General features: G+C 37.3%; 1 protein-coding gene across 3 annotated transcripts in view; it reads right to left on the bottom strand.

Annotated features, from left to right (window-relative positions):
- SLC36A4 (solute carrier family 36 member 4) overlaps nt 1–25,378 on the bottom strand; it is an 85,875-nt gene that overhangs the window by 16,421 nt on the left and 44,076 nt on the right. For all 3 annotated transcript variants that reach the window (XM_040544260.1, XM_040544261.1, XM_040544262.1), the window contains one exon: nt 23,820–23,989. In XM_040544260.1, coding sequence (XP_040400194.1) covers nt 23,820–23,989 — 170 coding nt within the window. The remainder of the gene's footprint in view (nt 1–23,819; nt 23,990–25,378) is intronic.

Raw genomic sequence — 25,378 nt, 5'->3', positions numbered from 1 at the left:
AATAAAGGGCTTTTCTCATTAGAAGTCTGCATTCAGGACCTCCTGCTAGTTGCAACTGTCATGCTAAAACCACCCCATCCTTAGCAACAGATGTCATGCTGGGGCTCATTTTAAGAGATTGACAATCAATTTCTGATTATTTTTTTAATTCAGTATTTACTAAATGTGGTATTTTGCTATTCAAATATTGAATGCTCTCTTGTTAACCTACCAATACGGATGGGTAAGAAGAGTTTACACTCATTTTTACATGAACTCACACAAGACTGCAATCAATTTGTGATGCTAATTGGGAATGTGCTTGCTCTGTACAAAGTAGTGTTGCTAAGGGAGGGTAATCACTCTGACCCCCTGCCACTCTTCCATTTGGATAAGACCTTACTTAAATGCCCATTGTCATTTGAGTGATATCCAGAATGCCACATGCTTGTAACGCATAGATGAGTGTCAGTTCTTCAGTTAGCTCTGTGTAGAGTCCATTGCAGGGAATTCACTGGACCACACTGCCCCTGCTGGAACTGCAGCTGAGTATCTTGCAGGTCTTCTTATAGCTTGGAAAAATAAGTACCACTAAGCTAAAACAAACTGTCAATAATTTGTAAACCAAAGATGAACCTAGGTATGTTGAGCAGAGTCAGCTTCTTCTTGCCTTGCAGTAAATTTGTTCCATGTGCTGAACATCATTGCTTGAAGCATTTCACTCATCTGTTAGCTCTACTGTTCATTTTCTTCCACAAGCCTATTGTGAGGACAGCACATCCAAAGAGAAATGAAACCCCATAGACAACAGGTGCTTTACCGGTCCCTTTTCTTGTTTTTTTCCTTGTTTGAATTAGCACTACTCCAAAGCAGAAATGTTTTTTGTATATAAGTGCAAAGACTGGTAGCAATGGTATCTTTTAGCATTTTGCCCCACATTTTATAGATTCCTGAGGGGAAACAAATACTTTCCACGGTTTTGGTAGTACATTTCAGTTTCCTTTCCACATAGAATTACTTTGCTCCCCAGTCATATTACTTCCCTTGCTTAGTAGCATGCTTGCTGGGTCTTATTTAAGCATGTATCAGAAAACAACTTGGAATTGTACCTAAGTGACCTTCAAAAGTATATTAAATAACATCTTAAGACTCCCTGCTGAGTCTTGCTAAACTTCATTGTCAATTAGTCAGAGGAATCTATTTGAGCAAATACTGGGTAGCTGGTTTTGCTGAATATCTTTCAGCAGACTGACTGGATGCTATTCAGGATGCAGACATAACTTCATAATTAAGGTAAGAAAATAAGATAAATCCCAATGGAACAAGGGAATGACATAAAAGTTGTGTTTCCCTTTTCTTAAGCCATTCTTGTAAGGGGATACTGCAAGAACCACAGCTTAACTCAGCAGCACAAGTCAGAAAGGGTAAAGATAGATGAGATAAACCACACCTAGGCAGGGTATTTATCCCTAAAATTCCTGGAATTTTAGGAAACAAATTCTTCAAACTTTTCTGCTATGCAGAGAAATGATAAAAAAGTATGTTTTCTTTAACAAGACACCTTTTAAAAAGGTAGGCTTATTTCATTTACTGCTCTAAAACAGGGAAGTCATCTTATAGGCAACAGAACAGGCTCGTTTGTTCATTTGCTGTAAACTGGCTTCTACAAAGAAATGGACACATTCTGTGAAAATCTTTTTTTCAGTCAAAGGCAAACGAATTTTTAAGAATTTTTGAAATGTAAACTTCCACCAAAAGGATAATGAAGCAGCTGGGAATGGGTAACAAAGCAAAACAAAACAAAATTTAAAGGAGGACTTCTGTCATGGACAAGTTATCGTTTTAGCTGGCTGCTGCTCAAATACTAAAAGTAAGGTATTACTATGTAAGACATATTACCACAATGACATCTTTATATTCAGATTACACTTCTTTCATTGGCTTTTTTTTTCCATTATTATGGTATTTTTATCCTTATTAATGATAGTTTAATTTTCTCCAAATATTAGCATTTCTTCAAAACCTCTGCATTAGAAAACTAAAGTCTTTCGTTTTCATCTTTAATGCCCACACCAAAAACAGTTCAGCACAACTTCCCCCTGAGCCACATGCTTTAGCTCTGCTAAACATGACAAAACAAGTTTTTGCCCCAGAATGGCTTTAACTCTTGCTACAATATTTATTTCTTCTAATTAATGACAACTTACTGCTGTACAATTACCAACTTATAACTCTGGTAGACTTAAAAAAAACTAACAAACATAAACCAAAAAAAAAAAAAACCCTACAGATCCTATATGTTTTTTCCACACTTCTTTTTTTTGTAAACCTACTACTTTCTGATCTTAGAAAAGCCCAAATAATCAACTCCAAAACCCAGAACACCTCTAGAAGAATGACACGGTGCAGGAGATCAGTGACCTTGAGAAGTACATACAGGTGACACAAACTGTTACCTACTGGCCCAGGCTTTAATAAGGGAAATAATGAAGCACACAACTACTCAAAAGCTATGTCAAGGGAAGAGTTCAGAGGTTCTTAATAAAGAGGGCTTGGGTCTCAAGCAGGAACGTCAACAGCAGTTTATGTCAGATACTTATTCAAAGTGACTGAACATCTTATTCTTAGTTGTCACACTGCAAACAAAATTACAACTTTTCAATGGGAAACTCAGATAATGGGTTGTTAAATGGGAAACTTCTAACACAGCAGCCAAATTTCCAAAACCAAGCACATCCACTTAAGCTACAGGTGGGCAACAATATGTCTTTGACCAGCCAGCTTAAATTCTCAGAAGAAAATTTAAGGGAATGTGATAAAAGCCATGGTTGAATGTCCTCCCTAGGCAATATGCAATCAAAAGAAGATGCAAGGAGAAAACATCTGAGGGGGAGTTACAGAGGCAGAAAGATGATGCACCCAGAGAGCCAGTCGAGCACTGAATCATACAGCTCTATTGCAGTTTAAATAGCTTTCTGCTCAAATTTTCCTCAGTGCTAGTAGAGAGGCATTATTTCACTTTTTCATCTGAATTGACACAACTTTTAATACTTACAAACTTCTCACTCTCAGTTCAACGTACTAAATCAAAGAGATACAAAGCTATATCACTATGAGTAGTTGAAAACAACCGCGCTGACTGATTCTGGTTCTTGGCTGTAATACAGCTTTTCTGGAAGCCCTGAATTAGCTGCAGTAAAAGAAATGGAGATGGAAAGAGGTGAAACAAAAGAAAAAGCAATGATTCTCAGGAAAAGGAAATATCAGAGTAATAATGAATGCAATAGTAAGGTAAGACACTGTGATGATTAATATTTGGACATCTATAATATTAACTATGGCAGGAGCTTGCCGTGCTAAGTGCCAGATAAAAACACAATTGATTTTATTTCATACAGACTATTTCCTTTCAGCAAATCTCTTGTGCCTTGAGGTGAATGAGAATCTGCCTTTTGACTTCAGAACAATTTGCTTGTAAAGGGGTATCTGAGAAACACGGAAGGACTGCAAGAAAGAGCCAATTGCATTAGTAATGTTATCATTGGATAAAATCGATGGAGAATCTGTTATAACCAAACACATGCAGGTAAAATAAAATGCCGTAGTAGCACATCAGGACAAAAATAACTGCCTGCTTTACTGCTAAGCATTTTTACATTTTGTTAGACTTGTATTATAGTGCCAGAAGTAAAAAGGCAGTCTATTCTACATTATTATTCAGCTGCCCATAAAATTGTACATTAAAAATGAAACCTTTGAGAGATGACATTGAAAAGGATCCGAAACAATTACATTTCTCCAACTAAGCAAGCAAAAATCAACTTAAAGAAAATCTTTTCCTGTATAATACTACCGTCAAAGATGTTATAAAATAAAACCTATCACAGTCCGAAATTCAGTGGTGTTGCTGGAGACCCATACTTTTAGAAAATACTTACTTTAGTTAAGTATAGAGGAGCAGCCTGAAATGCTTGACAAGGTGTAATCAACATGTTAAGATTGCTTAGTTATGTCTTAACCGTGAGGAATGCAATGTGTGATGTAGCAGTTGCAGGATGGTGGCAATCAAAAACTATGTAAATATCATACCAGTGGAGTATGAGGGAATTGTGTCTTGCTTTCTGAAGATGAATTCCGTATTTGATTAGCTGAATTCAGCCCAAAGTTTAATTTACAGTGTTGATTAGATCTCTACCTTATATGATGGAGTCTATACAACTAGCTCGTTTGTAGGCACCCAGATTTCGGTGAGAAGGATACAATTCTGTTTGAAGGTATCTGCCTAGGTTTCCTCCATGGGATGTGGAGAACTAGCTACTTTCTGTAGACCTGTCTTTCCCCATTAACTCTATTCACCTAAGAATCCTGAGGAAACTTAGTGCTAAAATGCAAAAACATTTCATTGTGTGTGTAAAGTAGTGCCAAACTGCTTGTGTGTCTTTGGTCTGGTCAGCTGTCAGTAGAACTTGAATGTATAGAAAGGATCTAGCTGGGATGAAGATGGAAAACAGACCTTGAGGGTAGTTGAATGCCATGTCACTGGTGGGGAATGGTAGAAGGACCTTACTAAGACGAGAAGCTGGCAAATAGTTGGCAGATGAAATTCATTTTAGATAAATGTTAGGTAATGCATCAAGGGGTAGATAATTTAGTAGCACTTACATAGTGCAGGACTTGGAAGTACCCCTTAAAACATGAGAAGGGATCTTGGAGTCATTGTCAACAGGCTTCTGAAACCATACTGGCAACAAAAACTGGGATACTGGCAACAAAAAGGCCAATGAAAATGTCAGGAAACAAGGCACAAGGCATCATTTTGCTGCCATGTAAAACTCGTTTCCCCACACTTCAATTCCTGGTGCATTTCTGGTCTCTGTATTTTGAGAAGAATGTTCTGGAGTGAGAGACAGTACAGAAAAGAGCAGATTTCAGCCCAGGTTCAGCTCTGTGATGTTAAGTTTCTTATTAATACATGCTGGCAAATATATCTTACTTTAAAAGATATTCCTTGGGAAAAAAAAAAAAAAAAGTCTAATACTTCCAAGGAAAAATAAAGAATATGGCAACTTTTTTCATGGTCCTACTATAATTTTTATTGGCAAGTATGAGAGGGATAAGAAAACTCATTTTCATTTGCTTTTTCATTTTTTGTACAGTGTGGTTTTGTTTTTTCTTAAGTAGATGGTTGAATCCCAAGGAAAATACAGCTTAGGTATTAAATGGTCTGTACATGAATACTTTTGAATGCTTTGCTCTTGCAGTGAGAGAGCTGGAATGACAGTAATTACAATAAGAGTAAACAGAAAATATTGTGAGCAATTGTTTTAGTGCAAATAACTGTCATCCTATATAATATAAAATAACAGGGGGTAAGCACACTAGAAATAATTGCTGTGATTAAATATGAACAAAGTGCTTGATAGCAAAATAAAGCAACATTGCTACTGATTTGGTTACCAAAGTGCAGGGTAGCATTTTACATTCACTAAAGATAATCAATCTTCAAGTTATTTGTAACAAAGGACTGCATACAATAAAACATAATGTGATATGTTTTTGCAAAAAAAAATATCATGGTCTCTGCGGCTCTTGGTGCAGCAGGCTATTGCAGGTGCTTGCATCTAAAAGCTGCGAAAGTAGTAACATTCATGGAGTGAGTTCAAATCAATTCACAATGCTGAGTATTGCCCATCTTACTTGCTGGGATATGGAACTTAACAACAATACTATCCTTAGGCAAACGGGACAGATAATGCTTCTACCTGGTACTCAAGGTGCCATTGTAATGTATACTGTTATACATGACCCTCCCCTTGTGAGTTTAAGCTCAGCCTTAATTCATAAGAGAGTAAGTGTTGTACCCATGCACAAGATGATACAGACACTGCCCATGAGAACTTACATGCCAAACAAACTACAAAAGCACTTCAAGAGAAAGGGGGGAGATACACAAGTTCAGAGTGGTTTCTGATGCAGTTGATGCCAATGGAGTCTGCTCTGAACCTACATGAGGAGCTCTATTACACTATACAATACTAAGTATTCTGAAAAATCATATTTTACGTGATTAAAATTGGGCACTTACAACCACAGGATATGGTTGTCCTCAGTTTTTGCACTTTAACTCTCACCATTCACTTTGCCTATACTAAATTCCAAATACACATCATAATGTATTTAAAAACTAATGTAAATAGAAAGACCTTGGAAATTATTTAGTTTCCAGACTACATTTGAATGTGAAATGGATAAAACTAGGATTTGCAGCTTGTTAATAAAGCACCATCCAGATTATTCCCAAGAAGAGGGAAAAATTCTGTGGAAAACTGTCAAAATTCCAAGAGTGATGAGTATGGTGGAGTCTGAAAGGAAATTAAAAGTAGCTGTGTTAAATAAGGATACCTATGTAGAATCAGAGATGACTGAGTCTACACATGCAACAGAAGTAAAATGTTCACCCAGGTTTGCTTACCAGAAAGACCACAGAAGTCTGGCACAGGGCATGGCTTTTACTAACTCACTTATTGGAAGCTAAAGGCACAGCTATAGTTGCAAGACAGGAAAGTAAGCAGTACATTATCTTATCCATATTCTGCAGTATGTATTATTAAATGCATCATAAACAAAAGCAACAAAAGAGGAATAAAAAATACTATTTTTTAAAACACAACAGTATTATTCTTATTATTCTCCCCTAATACCTCATAAAATTGAGCTGTAAAGATAGGCCTTTATGCAATAATTTAATTTATAAATATATTAGCAGATGTCAGGGCTGAGAAGCTATATCTAATTTACATTTTCCTGGGGGCAGCATAAAACCGGTTTGGAACATCTGACAGGACAAAACAGACTTGACGTGAGTCTTAAACACAACAATACAGCAGGGCAACAGTCAGAGAGAATTAGAGTTATCAAGTTTAACTGATAGGATGAAATTTCTGGAAAGTAGTAACACATCTAACTCACCGGTAATTCTTTTTCACACTATAAATAAGTAACCACACCTGATACTCTTAAGTAATTGTCACCAATAGATGTTCGGTAAGAATTATTTATGCCACTGATTAATTAAGAAGTATTTACAATGGGCATTATTTGAGAATATATCTGGAATACATAAGAAAATGGTTTATTCTCAGGACAGAACATGGTGAGAGAGATGCACAGTTCTTACCTGCATTTATGTGAGACATGCATCAGCTCAATACTCCTGACAAACATACAGTTATGGGTTAGCAGTACAGTTTTGGTGCTAGACATACTACCCATAAACGAGCTAAGTGGGGCTGGAATGGCTTGACTTTATTGCCTTGAGAACCAGGGCAGCTACACAAGTGAATGTGAAGCCCAAATTACAACCCAAATTGATAATGTGGCCGTAAACATGGGAGAACATTATTAAAATAGGGAGGTTATTGCACTGTACTGAAAATTGTTTCTGATCTGGCAGATGTGAAAGAGATTGTGTGACTGTTAAGAAAGAATTCTCTTATAGCCTGCACAGAAAAGGATCCTCTTAAACAAGGAGGGGAAAATGCTTCCTACAATCAATCTATTTACTTTACCAAAAAGTATAAACTAATTGTAGTCTGCTTGCATTAACAAGTGGGGAAAAAACATTAAAAAAGGATCCCTAAGTCTAGCAGATAAAAGATAAACAGATACAGTGACTAAAAGTTGAAGCTCTATAGATGCAAAACAAGCAAAGAAAAAAATTTAAATATACAAACAAAACAGGTAGAGTTTTTATCTTTATCATTGAGATTGATACGCTTGACACTTCCACCCTTCTTCCCTGCTCTGAAACAGACCAGATTTACACAGGATGTTGGCTCCTTCTATCAATAATACTAAAAGAGCTATAAAGAGAAAAAGGCCTTTCTAAAACACTTATTGACTCATCGAAATGTGCACAAGAGGCAAAACACGAAGGGCCCTGGTCACTTTTTCTCTGTTGAACAACTCTCAACATTGCCAAGCAATTCAGTTTCCAATACTACAATACTACCACATCAGGCTGCTCTGCCCACGGGAGGCAGGTTATTTATCAGTGCTCCATAGATAATTCAGCACAAAATTGAGTAAGAATTAGACCTAAGACATCCAGCTCAACAGAGTCACGAAACTGAATTATTTTAGTTTTCGTTCATAACACTTCAACCTCTCCTTAACCTCAGTTAGCTGCCTTCCAATTTTAGCCCAGTAAATATTATTTCAGATTTGTTTAAAAAATGACTTCATTGTACAGACAGGACTTGAATTTAAGCGATAATATCCAAAATGATTATACTTATTTTCCCAAGAGTATCAAAACTGGAATATGTACTTATGCAATCAAAACTCATTCAGGTCTCTAAGCAGTACATTAATTCTACTGGACATGTCCAGAGGATATCCAACTTCTAGGTGACAACCTAGAAAGAAGATCAAAATTTTAAATCAGACCTCAAATACAGTTAGCACGTATCATTTTACATTTAACTGAACAGTAAATTTTTTTAGCCTAGCTTAGAATTCTAAGCACCATGTCTTAAAATTAAACTGTTACCATAGTCTCAGTGGTGCACTTGCAGCAAGTATTTGCAATCATTTTGCCTCCATATTCCAATAAGAAATATATTCTGCAACTATCAAATAGGGATAATTAAAGGAAACACAAACCACGTAACTGTAGCTCTCTTAGCCAAGCCACTTCGACTTCAGATCTGTAATATATTCTGTCAAGCTGACTACATGTCACGTAATAATAATAATGGCTCATTCCATGCATTCAAACTAATAATCCTCTGGCTCCTTGTCTGATATTGCAATGAATTATGACATACAATTAAAGTACAGACAAGCATAAAGTAAAGGAAAAGGCATAAGAATAAAGATGAAAAAATAATTTAAACCCAGGAAAGTTACAAAAGGATTCCAGGTACTGTATGAGCAGTAGATTAACACAGAATAGATTGAGTGGCTTTTCCTACGAGTTGCAAAAAATGTAGGTAGAGATCTGAAAGCTCAAGGAGGATGCTACGAAAAAGACCATAAGCAGTACCAGAAGAGTGAAAAAGCAGTAATTCACAGAAATACTGCTGAGATATGCGGAAGAACAAAAATGTAGCATCTGAACTTAAACCTGCAAAGACAGATGGATCTAGCAGAGGCTACAAAGGAAGAAGCACGACAAGAAGACAAGATTTCTGGTAACCTACTGCAAGAGAACCATCATTGGGAACCAAGGAAGAAGAGCTGTCAGTGTGAGATCATGATTAAAAAAAAAAAAAAAAAAAAAAGGATTTATTCCTAACAAGAGGGCAATCAGACTTTTTGTGATATATCTAAAATCACTTCTATGCAAAACAAGGGGCTGAAAATTGGCAATGGAAGAACAAAAATCTGAATACGTACCACAATGCATATAATACAATATATAATATATATATATATGTGCTAGTTATGATACTGCAGAGTATTGCTTTCATTCTGTGAATGGCTATATTATGTTTTAATATATATTTTTATATATAGCACATAAATATATGCATTACATATACATTATATATATATTTGTATATATATATATATATAAATACACACACACTCCCTAGGCTGTAACTGTTAGAAAAAGACCTAGTAAGTCCCAGCTGCACAAGATGCACTCCTACTAGAAGCAGCTGTCAACAGATTGTAGAGGTGGAAGAGTAACCAAAAAGGTAATGAGTAGCTCTGTAGATTTAGCCAGTGATCCTGACCTGCCACACTCACAGAAGTGTCAAAAGGGCAAAAAGATGCATGAAGACCCTCCTCTTCCCTGATCTCAGAAATGGCAGCTGCAGTAAGCGGCCTATATGCAATACTTCTCTGTTAATGAGGCACCACCTCTGTCTGTTGAGATACCCTGATTCAGAATATAGTATCACAGAAATAAGCATCACATTAATCACATCATTAAGAGTTACCCAGAGAAGAAAAAAAAAATGTCCCCAGCCTCCCATTTCTCCGACGCTCCCTTCCCCCAGCATGCAAGAGCCATTTTCTGAAGCACAATTTACATCAGAGGGTCTTCAGATTCAACAAGATATGGTGAAATCCACCCGCTGAAAGCTTGCCAACCATATGCATAGTTAATGCTACTACATCACATAGGTTCCAAATCTATTGCATATATGCAGATCCAACAACCTTTCTAGGATGTAGTACTGTCTGTAGTACACAAGCGTACACTGCTCTAAAGCAATTAATTATCTTCCGTATACTTTACTAACCATTTGAAACCATTGGAATGGAGCTACTTACGTTAAAAAAAAAAAAAAAAAAAGGCCTAAATAACAAATTCTGAACAAATAAGTCACTTTCTATAACTTCCTCCCTTCTCAGATGTCTTTGTTCAACAGTAACTCTCATTGATTTACTTGACACTGGTATTAAGTCCATTTTACGGAAATAATTGCATTTGCATAGGAGAACAGAATAGAATATTTTGTTGTTGACAGTCTAATAGTATGATTTAGCATGCTTACAGCACTTTTCATCAGACTTCCAAAAAACAACACACTATAATTCCTCTTTAAGGTATAAATTATGAGCTGAGTTTTCCGTATAGGAGATATATGCACAAGTAGTCCAACATGAAACACGCTGTCTCAGTATTTTCCTCAAAGAAGATTCCGTGCGTTGCCACTCAACCTTCTCATGTATTCCCTCTTTACTCCCCCAAATTGCCTCCCTTGATTTCTATTCCACATGTCCCTACTGCTACACGCAGAAAAACCTCATGTTTTGTTGGTTGTCCAGAATTAAGCATTTAGGCTGAATTGCTAATGCTGAACATAGCACACAGTATCAAATTCCACTTGTCTTTCCTGCACTGGAAGCACCTGGTTCTCCAACCTTAAGACAAATTTTATGAAAAATTTGCATTAATTCATTCATTATTCAGACCAGCATCCTTCTTTCAGAAGTGGCTGAAAAGTTTGAAGTTAGACTAACTTTGAGCACAAGGCTGGACTATGTGACTTTCAATGGTCCCTTCTAACCTTAATTTTATCTGTTAATCCATGATTTTTATTAATCTATGATTTTAAGTGCTGCTTATAAGGGGTACATAGGTGGAACAACTGTATACACTTAATTCCTTAGGAAACCTAACTTTACACCCACTAGTCTTCAATAGCGTGAAATTATGTCTCAAACTAATCAGTCCATATCTGTAGCTAAATCTTATTTGACATATTTTCCTTGAAAAAATATGATTATTTTTTATTAAATTGTTTCACAGAGTGAAGCAAACTAAAATAGAAATAGCTCGTTAGAATTGAGGCAAATGATTCTACAGCAAATAATTGCTTAACAGTTTATCTGTCCTGAATTCTTCTTTACAATACAAAACAACCTTGGCATTTAATACATCCTTCTACTTCTCCATTATTTTTATAAGCTACTAATAAGCAGGAACATAATATCTGACACTTTAAGTTGAATGCAACTGGCAGGAAGTCATCACCTCTGCAAATCATTCACATTTACAAGATTACAAAGTTCAGAATTCAAGAAAAAAAAAAAAGAAAAAAAAAAGCTAAATTGAAAAGAGTTAGTGTAATAAGAAAAATTAAGATACTGATTCTAACACGAAAAAAGCTGGTTACCCTCTCAAAACTTAAACACAAGTATTTACAGATCTAGATATACAACTCCTGTCAGCCTTTTACATCCCACAATTGTCATGTTACTGTAAATATCTTAACTGGTTGTCAAGTTCCACAAAATCATGAAACCAAACAAAAATCCATCATATGGTCTGAATTCTCATTTTTGGGTGGTGCTATGTGGAGCCAGGAGTTGGACTCAATGATCCTTGTGGGTCCCTTCCAACTCGGGATATTCTATGATTCTATAATTCTTCCAATAATGTTTCCTTTTCTACCCCTGAACAAGTTGAATTTTCTTCTTTCTAGCATGTCAAAGAAAGTAGTAAGCTGATACACAGAAATTGTGTAGTGTTTAGAAAAAAGCCACTCCACAGTCATACAAAAGAAACCAAGTGACACCTACAAAATTCTTAAGACATTGTGAAATTAAATGTCTCCAATTTTATTTCAAAAATTCAAGGTGGGTAATACCAACAAATATTTCATGGAATCATGGCAATCATAGCATAATTTCTTGTATTTCCAGTGCATAGCATTGTAATGAAAGATTTTATTATCCAGAAAGAGAATATTTATACAAATGTACCAATTCATCTATTAATTGCAAAAGAGAATATTTATACAAATGTACCAATTCATCTATTAATTGCATTGCAGTGGTACAATAATGCACATGTGCACATGCAACTGAAAAGGACAGCAGACAGCTGAAATAATTCAAGAGAAATAATACGTACAGCACACTTTTTCACCTCTAATTTTACACAGGTATTGGATTATATGCAATAAATAACATTTATCTTATATGGAATTTTCACCTCTTCGCCTGTAACGAATTACTCCTTAAAATTCCTTAAAAACATTACCATTACATCTAAAAAACATTACCATTACATCTATACTGATTCAGATGGAAGAGGTTCTTAAAATTCATAACCCTTTGAGCCCAACCCATCAGCCAATTGTTCACCCATTGTGTCATGTTTTGGACATGTATGTTGGACATTTTGTCCAGAAGGATACCGTGAGAGACAATATCAAAAGTCTGGCTGAAATCCTAAAAGATTACATCAACTGGCTTCCTTAGTCAACTAGGTGGGTGGCCTTGTCACAGAAGTAAATTAATTTTTTTAAACATGAACTTCCCCTCGCAAACCCATATTGGCTGTGACCAATGACTGAATCGTCTTTCAAGTGTTTTTCCATAACTCCCAGAATAATCTTCTCCACAATTTTACCAGGCATTGAAGTGAGACTGACAGGCCTGTAACTACCACAGTCTTCTTTCTCAGCCTTCTGGAAAATTGGAACAACATTTGCCAACTTCCAGTCTACTGGGACCTCTCCAGTTTCCCAAGACCATTGAAAAATAATTGAGAGAGGTCTCGTGATGACATCAGCCAGCTCTCTGAGTACCCTGAGTTGAATTCCATTGGGCACCATAGACTTATGTGCATCCAGCTGGAGCAGCAAATCCCGCACAAGTTTGGAACTGGCTGGGAGTTTATTGTTCCCACAGTCACGGTCCTCCAACTCAGGGCTCCAGGGGTCCCAGGGCCCATCATCGGTGTTAAAAGACAGAGACAAAGAAGGCATTAAATGTCTCTGCTTTATGTTCCTGTTTGTAAACTGACCAACTTCATCAAATAACAGACCAATGTCACCTCTGGTCCTCCTTTTGCTGCTAACACACTTAAAAATTCCCTTTTTGTCATCCTCCATGGTACTGGCAAGCTTCAACTCTAATTAAGCTTTGGCCACATCAACTTTCTCCCTACAGTGGCAAACAGCATCTCTGTAGTCCTCCTGTGCCTTCCTTCCAACATCCATACACATTTCGTTTCCACCTGAGCTCTAGTAGAAGAACCCTGCTCAGCCAAGCCAGCCTTCTGCCCCACTCGCTTGAGTTCCAATATTTTGGAATTGCCTGTTCCTGGGCTTTTAAGAGGTGGTACTTAAACAGTGACCAGCACTGATGGACCCCAACACCTTCAAAAGTGGTTTTCCAGGGGGACTTTCCTAACTAGTTCCCTAAGCAGCCTGAAGTCTGCTCTCACCATATCCAGGGTCAAAGTTTTCTTTCTGTCACCAAAGATTTTAAATTTGACTACTTCATGGTCTCTATGGCCAAGACGGTCACCAGTCACCACTTCACCCATGTTTGCTAGCAACAGGAGGGCACCTGTCCTAGTTGGCTCCCTTCATACCTGTACCAAGAAGTTATCCTCAAGGTACTTTAGGAATCTCCTGGACCTGTTTGTACCAGCTGTGTGCTATTCTCAGTTAACATCTGGCAAGCTGAAGTCACCCATAAGGACAAGGACAGTTGATCTAGAGGTATCTCTTAGTTCCTTTAAGAATAATTCGTCGGTGTCATCATCCTGTCTGGGAGGCCTGTAGTAGACTCCCACAATGATATCCTCTATATTTGCTTGTCCCTTAATCTTTACCCAGAGGCTCCCCACCATGTCACTGCCAACTGCAGGCTCCGTATGGTCCAGCCCCCATCCCATTCAGGGATCTTCTGGGAAGAGTCCAGCAGAGGGCAACAAAGACGATACAGGGCCTGGAGCATCTTCCCTAAGAGGAAAGGCTGAGAGACCTGGGTCTGTTCAGCCTTGAGAAGAGAAGACTGAGAGGGGATCGTATTGATGTTTACAATTATCTTAAGTGTGGGAGACAGGGAGATTTGGCCAACCTCTTCTCAATGGCTTGTGGGGACAGGACAAGGGGCAATGGCCACAAAATGGATCACAGGAAGTTCCACACCAACATGAGAAAGAACTTCTTTATGATGAGGGTGACGGAGCACTGGAACAGGCTGCCCAGAGAGGTTGTGGAGTCTCCTTCTCTGGAGATATTCAAGGCCTGTCTGGACACCTACCTGGGCAAACTGCTCTAGGAAACCTGCTTTGGCAGGGGGGTTGGACCCGATGATCTCTGGAGGTCCCTTCCAACCCCTCCAATTCTGTGATTCTGTGATTACATAGAGCACCGCCTGCCTTCTGACATGGCTTTCATTTAAGCTCCTTTACTAGAGTCTCTGTGAAATATTACCCTCAAAATCAGCCAAAATGGTACAAAATTTAAGGTACCTGAACCTCAATGCAGAATTGAAGCACTCAGTATATCTACCAAATAGCATGAAGGCCAGATGAGGCAAACTGTTAATACTAATCAACAGCTCCAGTCAGGAATTTACAGAAAAGCATCTTTTGGAACCCTCTAGTGCTTCAGGCACCCAATCTGCAGGTGGTCTGTTCTTAGACATTTCATCAAAATTGCCCTCTGATAACATGGGGTATCAGTAGGTAGAATGTTCAACTGAAATACTGTGGAATATATTAAACTTCAAAAGGAGCCTGTTTGCAATTTTCAACCATACAATTAAGAATGGACTGCCTAATGTTGTATAATTATGGGTTAATCATTGGTTATGCACACTTCATTCTACCAGAGAAATGACTTGCTAATGAGTTACCAGTTTACAAAACAGTAACGTGAGTCAACGTATTTTTCACTTCAGTAAGAAATACAGCCTCGAGAACCTTACCAGAAAAGCCTACATAACATGAAAAAGTAATTTAACTTTGCAGAACAGACACAGAATTTATATTTTGATGTGTTGCAGAATAGCTATGATCAGTAATTACTGCAAGTCAAAACACAATACACTCCGTCATTTGCTGAAACACAAAATATGCAAAATATTTAAATACAAAATGTGTGGTTTTGTGCTGATCACTGAATCCAATCTGCTCTTTTCTGATGAAATGCCAAAGCCAGCACAAGGAAGAAGATGGAAGCACTTCATGCCACAGTAGGATGGAGAAAAGAGTAAGATATCCTGTGCTTGTAAGTAGTAAGCTGTTAATTTGACTCATGTATCATAAAATCATACCATAACAATACTCCTGCTCTTCCCTCCATCTCCCGCGCTGTAGAATACCACTCCTCTGATTGTACCTGCATAAAGGTCTGAGTGCCACAATGCACATCAGGTGTAGGAGAAGTTCCAGATTAAAAAGAAAAAAAAATGCAGAGAAAGGGGAAGAAAAATGAGGACGCTTTTAGGCCAGATCAGCTCCCTGAGCTATTTCACAGCATGATCCCATGAGCAATTATGCCAGCAAAGCAACAACACTGTTAATTGATATGCCAGCTATAGGTATAAGCGGGGAGGAATCCATACAGTGCACTTGCAGTTAAGGAATTAACTTGTCAATCAGCAGCCTCATGGGTGTTAGTTTTCCTACTGATTCACAAGTTCAGCTCTGTGAGCAAGTAAGTTCACAACGCTTCAAGTCTGCTACATGTCATTGCAGACGTACATACTGCCTCAAAGCCAATAAGCAATTAACAATAATGATAAAGCAATGACTCCAAAGTATTCATTACCATTCTTCCATGTCCAAGGATCTCCCAAACTCTGCAGCTCTATACTCCTACATTAAGGATTATTTAGATTTATTTTTTTTGATGCACAGCAACAGGAAAGAACATCAAACAGATGAATCCTTGAACATCATTTTGAAAATGGATTAAAAAGTAAATGGGATATCACTTGTGATACAGCTCTTAAACTGTACATGAATGTGGCTTGTTATCACTATCTGTACACTGTTGGACCCTTGCAAGTGAAGAAGTGCAGATAAATATTCAGTAATACTGCATTCAGATCAACAAAGTAAGCATATCATGATATCCTATCACTTTTGGTATTCCGATTAACACAATACACCTTTTCAACTGTGTGTTCAAATATCAAAATGGGGGAAGAAAAACATGTCACTTTCCTGAAAATAATGGGGAGATTTTTGACAATGCCAAGCACCATTACCTGTTGCCTCTGAACTAAGTGCTAGGAAAGTGGTGCTTTTCCACCTGCCTTTTCCCTGATTTCACCCTGAGGAATTCTTGTATCTTACGGAGATTTCAAGTCTATGACCTGCTGGACAGATGTGAAACGGGCAAGGAATACATGGAGAAATAGCCACCCCATTCAATGAACGTGACAGAAAATCCTTGGCTCCTGTTGAAGAAAGCACCTCATAAATTAAATTCCCTTCTGAATCATACTATGCATATAAACACAATGGGCCAAAATAACAAAGTAATGAATATGTTAAAAAATTTGAGTTTTGATCAGCAGTTCCTGCTAAAGAACTTATATATATATTTATATTTGTTATGAGGACATATCACCATTTCTTTTTATTTGTAAACATACAGATGAGAAATATGAAGTGGAACAAAAGACAAAAGTAGGTTCAATGCTTTTTAAAATTATTGCTAGATAAGGAAGACAGGATTGAACTGCCAGTAACTGAGCATGATATTCAGCGTTGTTTCTTTGTCTTCCTGAGAAAGATTCATCACAACGAATGCTAGATATATTTCTCACCTTTCAACAGACCAAAGAAAGAAAGAATCACTTCTTTGGCCCAAATTCAACTCATCCAAAAGGAAATAATCTAAAATAGATCAAATGAATTGTGTTCTTCCTTGCTTATAAGGAGTCTAGCTAGGATGACCATTTCAGGTGCAGAGGTCTACAGAACAGATGTGAGGCCCTGGCACAGGCTGCCCAGAGAAGCTGTGGATGCCCCATCCCTGGAGGTGCTCAAGGCCAGGCTGGATGGGGCTTTGGGCAACCTGAGCTAGTAAACGATGTCCCTGCCCGTGGCAGTGGGGCTGGAACAAGATGATCTTTAAGGGTCCCTTGCAAGCCAGACCATTTTATTATTTTATGTTAAAAAAGATGACTCTTAACTCATGTCGCACCTTGCACCTTATGCCATGTATCACCTAAAACCTTTAGAGCACAGACCATCACTTAGTTTTATGATGTAAATGGCATCACGGATTTTCAACCTGCACTTCACACTAAGTGTTACTGTAGCTTAAGTAACTAAAATATTTTAAATTAATATGTATATATAGATCTTAAAATTCTTCCATTTTACTTATGCTTCAGCTACTCTAAATATTTTATTGGTACCATGCCATTAAACAGTGTAACAGATCTGGTAAACATCATGTTATCTTTTGCCTAGCTGTTTTGCACTGAGAACTGCTCTTTTTTAAAACCAAGTGGAGTTAAAATTGGGAAATATTTAGACAAGTACAACTGATAAATTCAACTGAATAATTAATTTATATTCTTAGTAAAATTACACAGCAAGCTCAGGCTAATTTTTTTAATGGACAAAGCTCTCTTAACAGCTCAGTTTACGCTCAGCTGGATCAGCCATTCAAATTTGTTTCATTTCAAGCTAACAATCAAAACAGCTGACAATTCCACCAATATCTCCACATCCATATTCACATGCAGTATTTCTTCATTGTCATTTTTATAGGTGCACCATGGCTTCTGGGATATAGCCCTAAATTAAGCCATACACACAAAAATATAGATATATCTTTATTTCTTATATGAATGAAAGATATTATTACCTCTCAACTACAGCTTTATCCATTCTATTTGCTGATGCTCTTCAGCAGCTTTTATCAATTCACAAAAAAAAAATATTTTACTACTATCTAGAAATAAATAAATCAAGAGCAACTTATTCTTTAAAAATTAAGTACTGCTTAAATTTTCTTCTCTATTTTATTCCTTCACTTCATGGATTTGCTGCCACCATTGACCAAGGGACCAGCATGAAGCTACAACAAGGGAGGTTCAGGCTCAATGTTAGGAAAAGGTTCTTCACCCAGAGGGTTGTCGGGCACTGGGACAGGCTCCCCAGGGCAGTGGTCACGGCACTGAGCCTGAGAGAGTTCAAGAAGCATTTGGACAACACTCTGAGACATAGGGTCTGATTTTTGGGTGGTGCTGTGTAGAGCCAGGAGTTGGACTCCATGATCCTTGTGGGTCTCTTCCAACTAAGGATATTCTGTAATACTATGATCCAGATGAAAACTGTTTTCTCAATACTTCATTTTCTTGCAATTCTTCCAGCACCTCCAGCAAGCACAGTTTAATCTTTAATACTCTTCCAAGGTAACACAGGATTAAGACTTTGCTAGACATTAGGCAACAAATTTTCATTTACATTCATCAAAAAACGTGTATATTTGCTCTATCCTAAATTTATTAATCACAATTGCAACAGAGAGGTATCAAAAGAAATTAATAAGTTTGATGCTAGTTAGCGTCAATATTGACTAATGCTTGGCAGTTGAAGCAGATGATCTCAAGGTCTCCTATCTGTGAGCTCAGCTTATTTTCAAGTTACTAATACAAGAGAAAGAACTGGTTAGGCTCAACAAAACTTCTCCAAACTGCCCGCTTCCAGAATTTCCATGATTTTAGCACCAGGTAAGAATGGAAGAGTAAAATACTTTCATGATACAACAGCAACTCGTTTCAAGCCATTCACTACACAGGACTCATTTGGGTAGAAGGTTTTTGTCTTGTTCCTCCAGACAAACTGGTGTCTCAAAACTTATACAGCTCTATGTAAAGATACTAAAAAGAATTACAGAGCTTTTTAAAACTCAGCCAGGATAGTCCAGATTTTTCAGAAACAAACGAAAATACTTCACACTCATATGGTCAGTCCCAATGTCCAGTAGCAGCAGTCCCATCAAGTAAGAAGCTCAGCCAAACCATGGCAAGATTTGGGCAGGGAGCCCAACTTTTATCCAAGCAGATACAGCAAACACAGACCCACGCTATCTTCATGATGCATTTTAAAGATGTAAAATCACCAGGAACACTTTCACATTATAAAAATTCCACCCCAGCAAATATTTCAAACAGAAAAATAAATGAAAAGCATTTACACTGCAAGCAAAAATACAAATGAAACGGCAACAGAACCTCCTGAAACTAGATGGGTGCAGTTGTACAATGTGAACACGATCAGATAGATTTTCTGTCCTCTCATGTCTTACAAGAAGTGTCCCTGAACTATCAGGGATGAGCTGAACTGACTCACCAAAGGACAACAGCTGGCAAGTCTCCAGGCAGCGGCTGCAATGCAGGCAGCTTCTGGAGATCCTTAGGCACATGATGACCTTCCAGGCATGAGGTGAGGGCAATCCACACAACACTGTGCCCTCATATTTGCTCTCAGTGCTTTCCAGTCCTGTGTGGGCTCTCATCCCACTACCTCTGTATTTGTTCTCAATTTCTATCTTCACCCCACTGCAGTGATGCTTAGCCCAGCTTTCAGTCATATTTCTGCCTATCTATCCACACGACCAGCGCCCACCTGCTTTCAACAGCGACCAAATCTAGTTTCCAACTCCACTCAGGACTTTCACCTGAAGTCCAGCTCATCCATCCAGAGCCTGCCAGTGCACAAGGTGCTCATCTAAGTGAGGAGATGTACATCTCTTGCAAATGAAATGGAGAGAAGAGTTCAATATCAAATGAAGTGGAAATCTTTAAATTATTTAAATTCAAGAGTATCTGACTTGCATTTTTACCCATGCAATTCTAAAGATACTATTTTCACACTAAACTAAGTAGGAAGAAAGGAGAAAAGCAGTAGGGAACAAAGCCTGTCAAGTCACTTGCACTCACTGTGTCATCATTCAAAAAGCAAAAGAAAGTATTTTAACCAAAGGAAAAGTATGCCTTTGACACTCTCCCAGCAAAAATACTCCTTAGTATTTGCTTTTATCTTGAATAATAGTGTCTGTCTCAAAAATGCTTCTAAGAACAGATCTGAAATTTCAGATAGCTACAGCTAACATTGTTTTTAAATCAATGTATAACTTCCTTTCTGATATGGTAAAAAAAAAAAAAGACTTCTATTAAACAGCTTTAATTACCAATTCTGTCTAGAAAGAGAGTCAAGGTGATCTCACTGTTCATCAGGAGCTGCTCAGTTTGCAAGGAGGAAAGACTGACCTGCTCCCAGAGTGACCGACATCCAACCAGCCATGCTCTTCCCAGCAGCTGGGTGCATTCCTTCCCTGTCCCAAGCTTGATGGTTTGGTTCAGATGGGCCATATTAGGGGTGAAGTGTATGTTGCACACTTCAGATAAGGTCTCTTTTGTGAAGCACGAGCAGAGGAAATAGAAAAAATGAATCTAAAAACACACAGCACGTTTGTGACCATCCTCCTGCAGTAGTAGGTGTCACAAAGTGATCAACTAAATAATGAAAAAACATAAGCAAAAGGAAATTTTTTGGATGCACACTGCCTCTCTAGCAATTTGTCTAATTCTTCCTTTCTAACAAACCTCACCAGACCAAAGAAAAAAACCTTCAGAGTATGATTTTCCCTAGCAAATTTTATGATATACTGCAATAATAAACCATGACCTCATTGATTTTTATTTGAGAAATTCAGCCCCCTCTCCCCCCTAAAATTAACAATAATGAAAGGCTGACTGATTTTTCAAATCTTCTCTTAAGAGGCTAGTGTGTTATTAGTAACACAGCTGAAGTTTCTCTGTTGAGATATATATATATACATATACATATATATTTTTAAGTAGGTAGAGTCCCTTTCATCAGTGCGTAACCTCTGAGTGGTCCAGACATTACAACAGCTTCTGTCACCGACATGAGACTGATGTATCACTGAATTCTCTTCTAAAATTCAATTTCAAAGGGTTTTTTTGTTTGTTTGTTTTTTCAATAAAGAAACACTTCCTGAACCTTTTTAGGAACCATGTTCTGCATTTAGTGAAAGTGAAGCATTATTTAAATCGGTTTTGGTTTAAAACCAGAATTCAATGAAAGTGAAATACAGTGAAAGATGGGAAGCAGAAGGGGAGTGTAAGCATGGGAGCTTACACACAATATTGTTGGTGGAAACAGAATTATAGGCAGTAGCCTGCACAGAATCTGTACAAGCCACTTGGTAAAAAATGAAATGCCAGCTAGGATAAACACAACAGACCCTACAACAGGCTGGTAAATATTAAACATGTAAGAGTAAGTTTTCAGTGGTACATTTCTGTGCCTTGCAGTAAACAATTCAATACTTTCAGATATCCCAGTAACAACTGTAACAGGTCCATTTTACAGAATGGCATCGCAGATAAGTTTCATTGACAAAAATTAGGTCCAATTCTGCATATTCTTTAAATGAAATAAAGATACAGCACCCACATTATATTTAATCATTTTAAAGTATTTATTTTGTTTTCAAAAAAGAAAGACTATTAGCTGCTTCCTTGTAATGAAACAATCAAGTACCTGAAAAAATCACAACGGACAACTGTCTGAAAATAAAAATAAGAAGAGAAAAAGAATAGATGCCTACATACTTCTGAGAGAAAGGGACCCACCACCATCCATGCTTTATTGGATTCTTCCTGTCCCAATTCACCCAACTGTAGTTAATTATACCCAAAGACAATCACTCCATTTTCAAGTCTAGCTCCTAAGATTACCCCATGCTTATTTGCTTCTATTTCTTCTCACCTTTCACAGAGTCCTCTTCCAGATTTTAAAGTTAATTCATTTTCTTTTTTTTACTTCCTTTTCTTTAAGATTGTTCCCCAGTTTCGCCTTCCCAGATTACCCATTAATAACAGAGCTCAATAATAAACTTGAAGAAAAAAAAAAACACGAACAAACAAAAAACCTAGGGCTGAATATCATGGAGTCATTCATAATTTTCCCCAAGTCAAATAGACACATGTACTTTTAAACCTATTCACCACATGCTTTGCTTGCACCTCTGAAAGCATCCTTTACCTACAAACTCTCAAAACCTACATCTGTAAACAACTGTTTAGATCTGCAAGTATTTTAGCTTTTCAAATACATTGTGCTATCTTTATCAGGGAAAGCTGTAAGGGACACATAAAGAGCAATAGGTAATGAGTGGAAGTTGAGGGCTACAGGACACCAAGATATAGTTAAGACCAGGGAGTTTATTGGGGTGGAAAGACACTAAAAAACATTTTGGAGCTTGAAGCATTTTGATCAAGGTGTCTCTCAAGTGTTACAGGAGCTACTCATCAATCGTCAGTCTTAAAATCTTAAAAGTTCCACTACACACCATGAACACTAAGTATGATATACGCTATATCATGCTTCAGGAAATCCGCAGTTCCTGATTGAAGAAAGTTTTCACATTTTTTTTAATGTATTTCACATAGCAGATGTGTTTTCAGAGCAGCACGTTATTAGAACAATGGCATTTCCCTTTGCTTATTGCAGTAATTAAATTGCACCAACATTAAACAGCTTCTCTCAACAGGCTTGACTTTAAGAAGGTCTCACTGGATGTTCAGGTTCCTTAGACAACAGAATTATTAGATGCTGCCCAGTACATTAACTACTGCTTAGTGTTCACCAAGAGAACAGAATGAAAACCTGAATTTGCCTTTTCTATCAACATTTTCTCCTCTGAAAAACAAGGTTTAGCATTTTTTGATTAACTGGAGCTTTTGGTTCTTTTTGAAGTAAGCATCTGGTTTTAGTAAAAATGGTGGAGTCATGAACTGTTACTGGAAACTATTTTTTATAATACTTCTGAGAAAAGCTTCAAATGTTATTCAGCACTTTTGATGGGAGCTGTAAGAGAGAACTAACTTCCTCCTCAGTTCATCATCTTCAGGAAGGTTGACATGAATGAGACCATGCTCACCATTCAGTGAGCACTGCTGATGACTACTGCTGTCTCCAGTACTTAGACTAGATGTGACAGAAGCACAGATGCAATAGGAAGGATGGGAAGAGTAGGGGGTAAAAAAAATTACAGACACCGAGGGCAGAGATGCAAAACTACTTTAGAGCACTATCTATGAAAGTTAAGTGGCCCTCCATGAACTCTGATCGAACATCTATATTTGCCAGTGATATTTAATGGACACACGGTGGCACACCGTAGGCTTAATCCTGAAGCTGACAAAGCAGAGAAAGGATTTCTTTGTGAGTAGCACGTACTGCAGATCACATAGAGAAATGTTGACATCAAATGGCCATGTGTATTTCTTTGAAAAGTTATTCTAAAAAAAATATTTTCACATTGGCAGTTTATTATTGGCAGAGTGTTGTTCGAAGATACTTGGTTGTCAAATTGTTGGTCACACCTACTAAGAAAACTGCACTTAAAATATAATACACCATTAGATTCACATGTTCATGAAAATCAAAACATACTGAATCGTTGAAAAAAAAAAATCAGATTTGCTAGCCTCCAGCAAAATATGTAACAAAATAAGCAGGCCTCAGCAACACACAAGAGCAAGCTTTTTATGGGTATTCTGTACATACTTACAGGTTGAGCAGACTAATAGTGTTCTCACCACAAGTTCACAGGGTAACTTCCACTTCTGCTCCACTTTGGAGGTAACAGCTGGAATGAGGATCTCTGCAGGAACGTAGTACTGGATCGAATAGGTCACAAAAATCCCAAAGGAGTACAGAATTTTTACAGACTGATACAACCTGTTCAAAACATTTACACACATTCAGGTAAGTTGCAAATTCTTCATTAAAAATATCTCTTTTTTTTCCTTTTAAGTAATTTTCTAACGTATGAATTTGAGAATTCATTAATAGTTAAGTAAGTAAACCCTCATACTTTTAATTACATCCAGATTCCTTATCTCATATCTAAGCTCATCATATTTAACAAGCTTTAAGGCCTAACAAAATATATGCATTTTCTCTTCAATGCATTTTTTTCTCTTCATTCTAAGTTTTACCAAAAAAATCTCCACAGTTGTTGTCAACTAAATGCACTGGTAAAGTGGCTATAATTTACCTCCCCACGGCTATTCTTGGTTAATGACAGTGGCTTTTTTCTAAAAGTGTATATCAAAAAAATACACGACAAGTACAATAACTGGAAGTTGTAGACAGAGTGTTCCTAAAAAGAATTTTCACGCTGGGGAGAGGACATCTCAGGAAACGTTATTTATTAAGATTTGAAAAAATACCTTCTAAGGCTGGAAAATATCCGTAAATGAAATTTTCTTGCTGTCTACAACCTCCTCTTCAGACTCACTAGATACAGAACACTATTAAATTATCGTGCCATGTCAGAAAAGAGAAATAACACTGAGGAAGTTTGGCTTAGTATTGTGTCATATATTATGAGTTGGTGGAAGTGTAAGTAATGGCCCTGATATTGAGAGTCAATAATGTAGGAAAAAAACTCTGTTTTGTATCAGAGTATCATCTGTCACAGGATTTCATAGGGTTTATAGCAACACAAAGGGGTACCAAGTTCTACTGTTCCGAGCTGTGCCAAACGTATGCCAGTAGTGGATTGACAGTATATGTTACTACGGAAAAGAAAATTAGTTTGATCAAAGTAAATGTTTTAATTTTATTTTTTTTAAATAAAAATCTTCTGAGGTACCTTATGACCTTGACATTTCTATTCTTGTATTCTAACCTGTCTGTAAACCTAATAACTAATCAGGAGCCTTGCAAGCATTAATAAAATAAACTTGACTGGGAATGGCAAACAACAGCTTATACATATACAGTGAGCCCTAAGCAAGGTAATTGCATCTCCTTGATGCAATTAGAGCTTATTCTAAGCTATAATATGAGGTTCAGTATCAGAAGTGGAAAACTGCAATGTTCTTCCTCCCAAATCTGCATTGCAGTTGTTACAAATCAATGCTTTTATTACGGAAAGCCCTGATAAAGAATATGTATCACACATCTCTGGGTAGTAACCATACACAGCTGTCAGCAAGCATATGAACAGATGGGCTTCAAATTCAGAATGACCTTCAAAAACTGGAAAAAATATTTGGAAAAAAAAATAGGTTATGATTCCATAAAGAGATGTATAAGTCTTTACACTTAAATTGAAATGAA

Source organism: Cygnus olor, chromosome 1 (assembly GCF_009769625.2).
Source record: "Cygnus olor isolate bCygOlo1 chromosome 1, bCygOlo1.pri.v2, whole genome shotgun sequence".
NCBI lineage: Eukaryota > Metazoa > Chordata > Aves > Anseriformes > Anatidae > Cygnus > Cygnus olor.
Note: the sequence above shows the minus strand (reverse complement) of the source record. Positions and strands in the feature narration are given on the sequence as shown.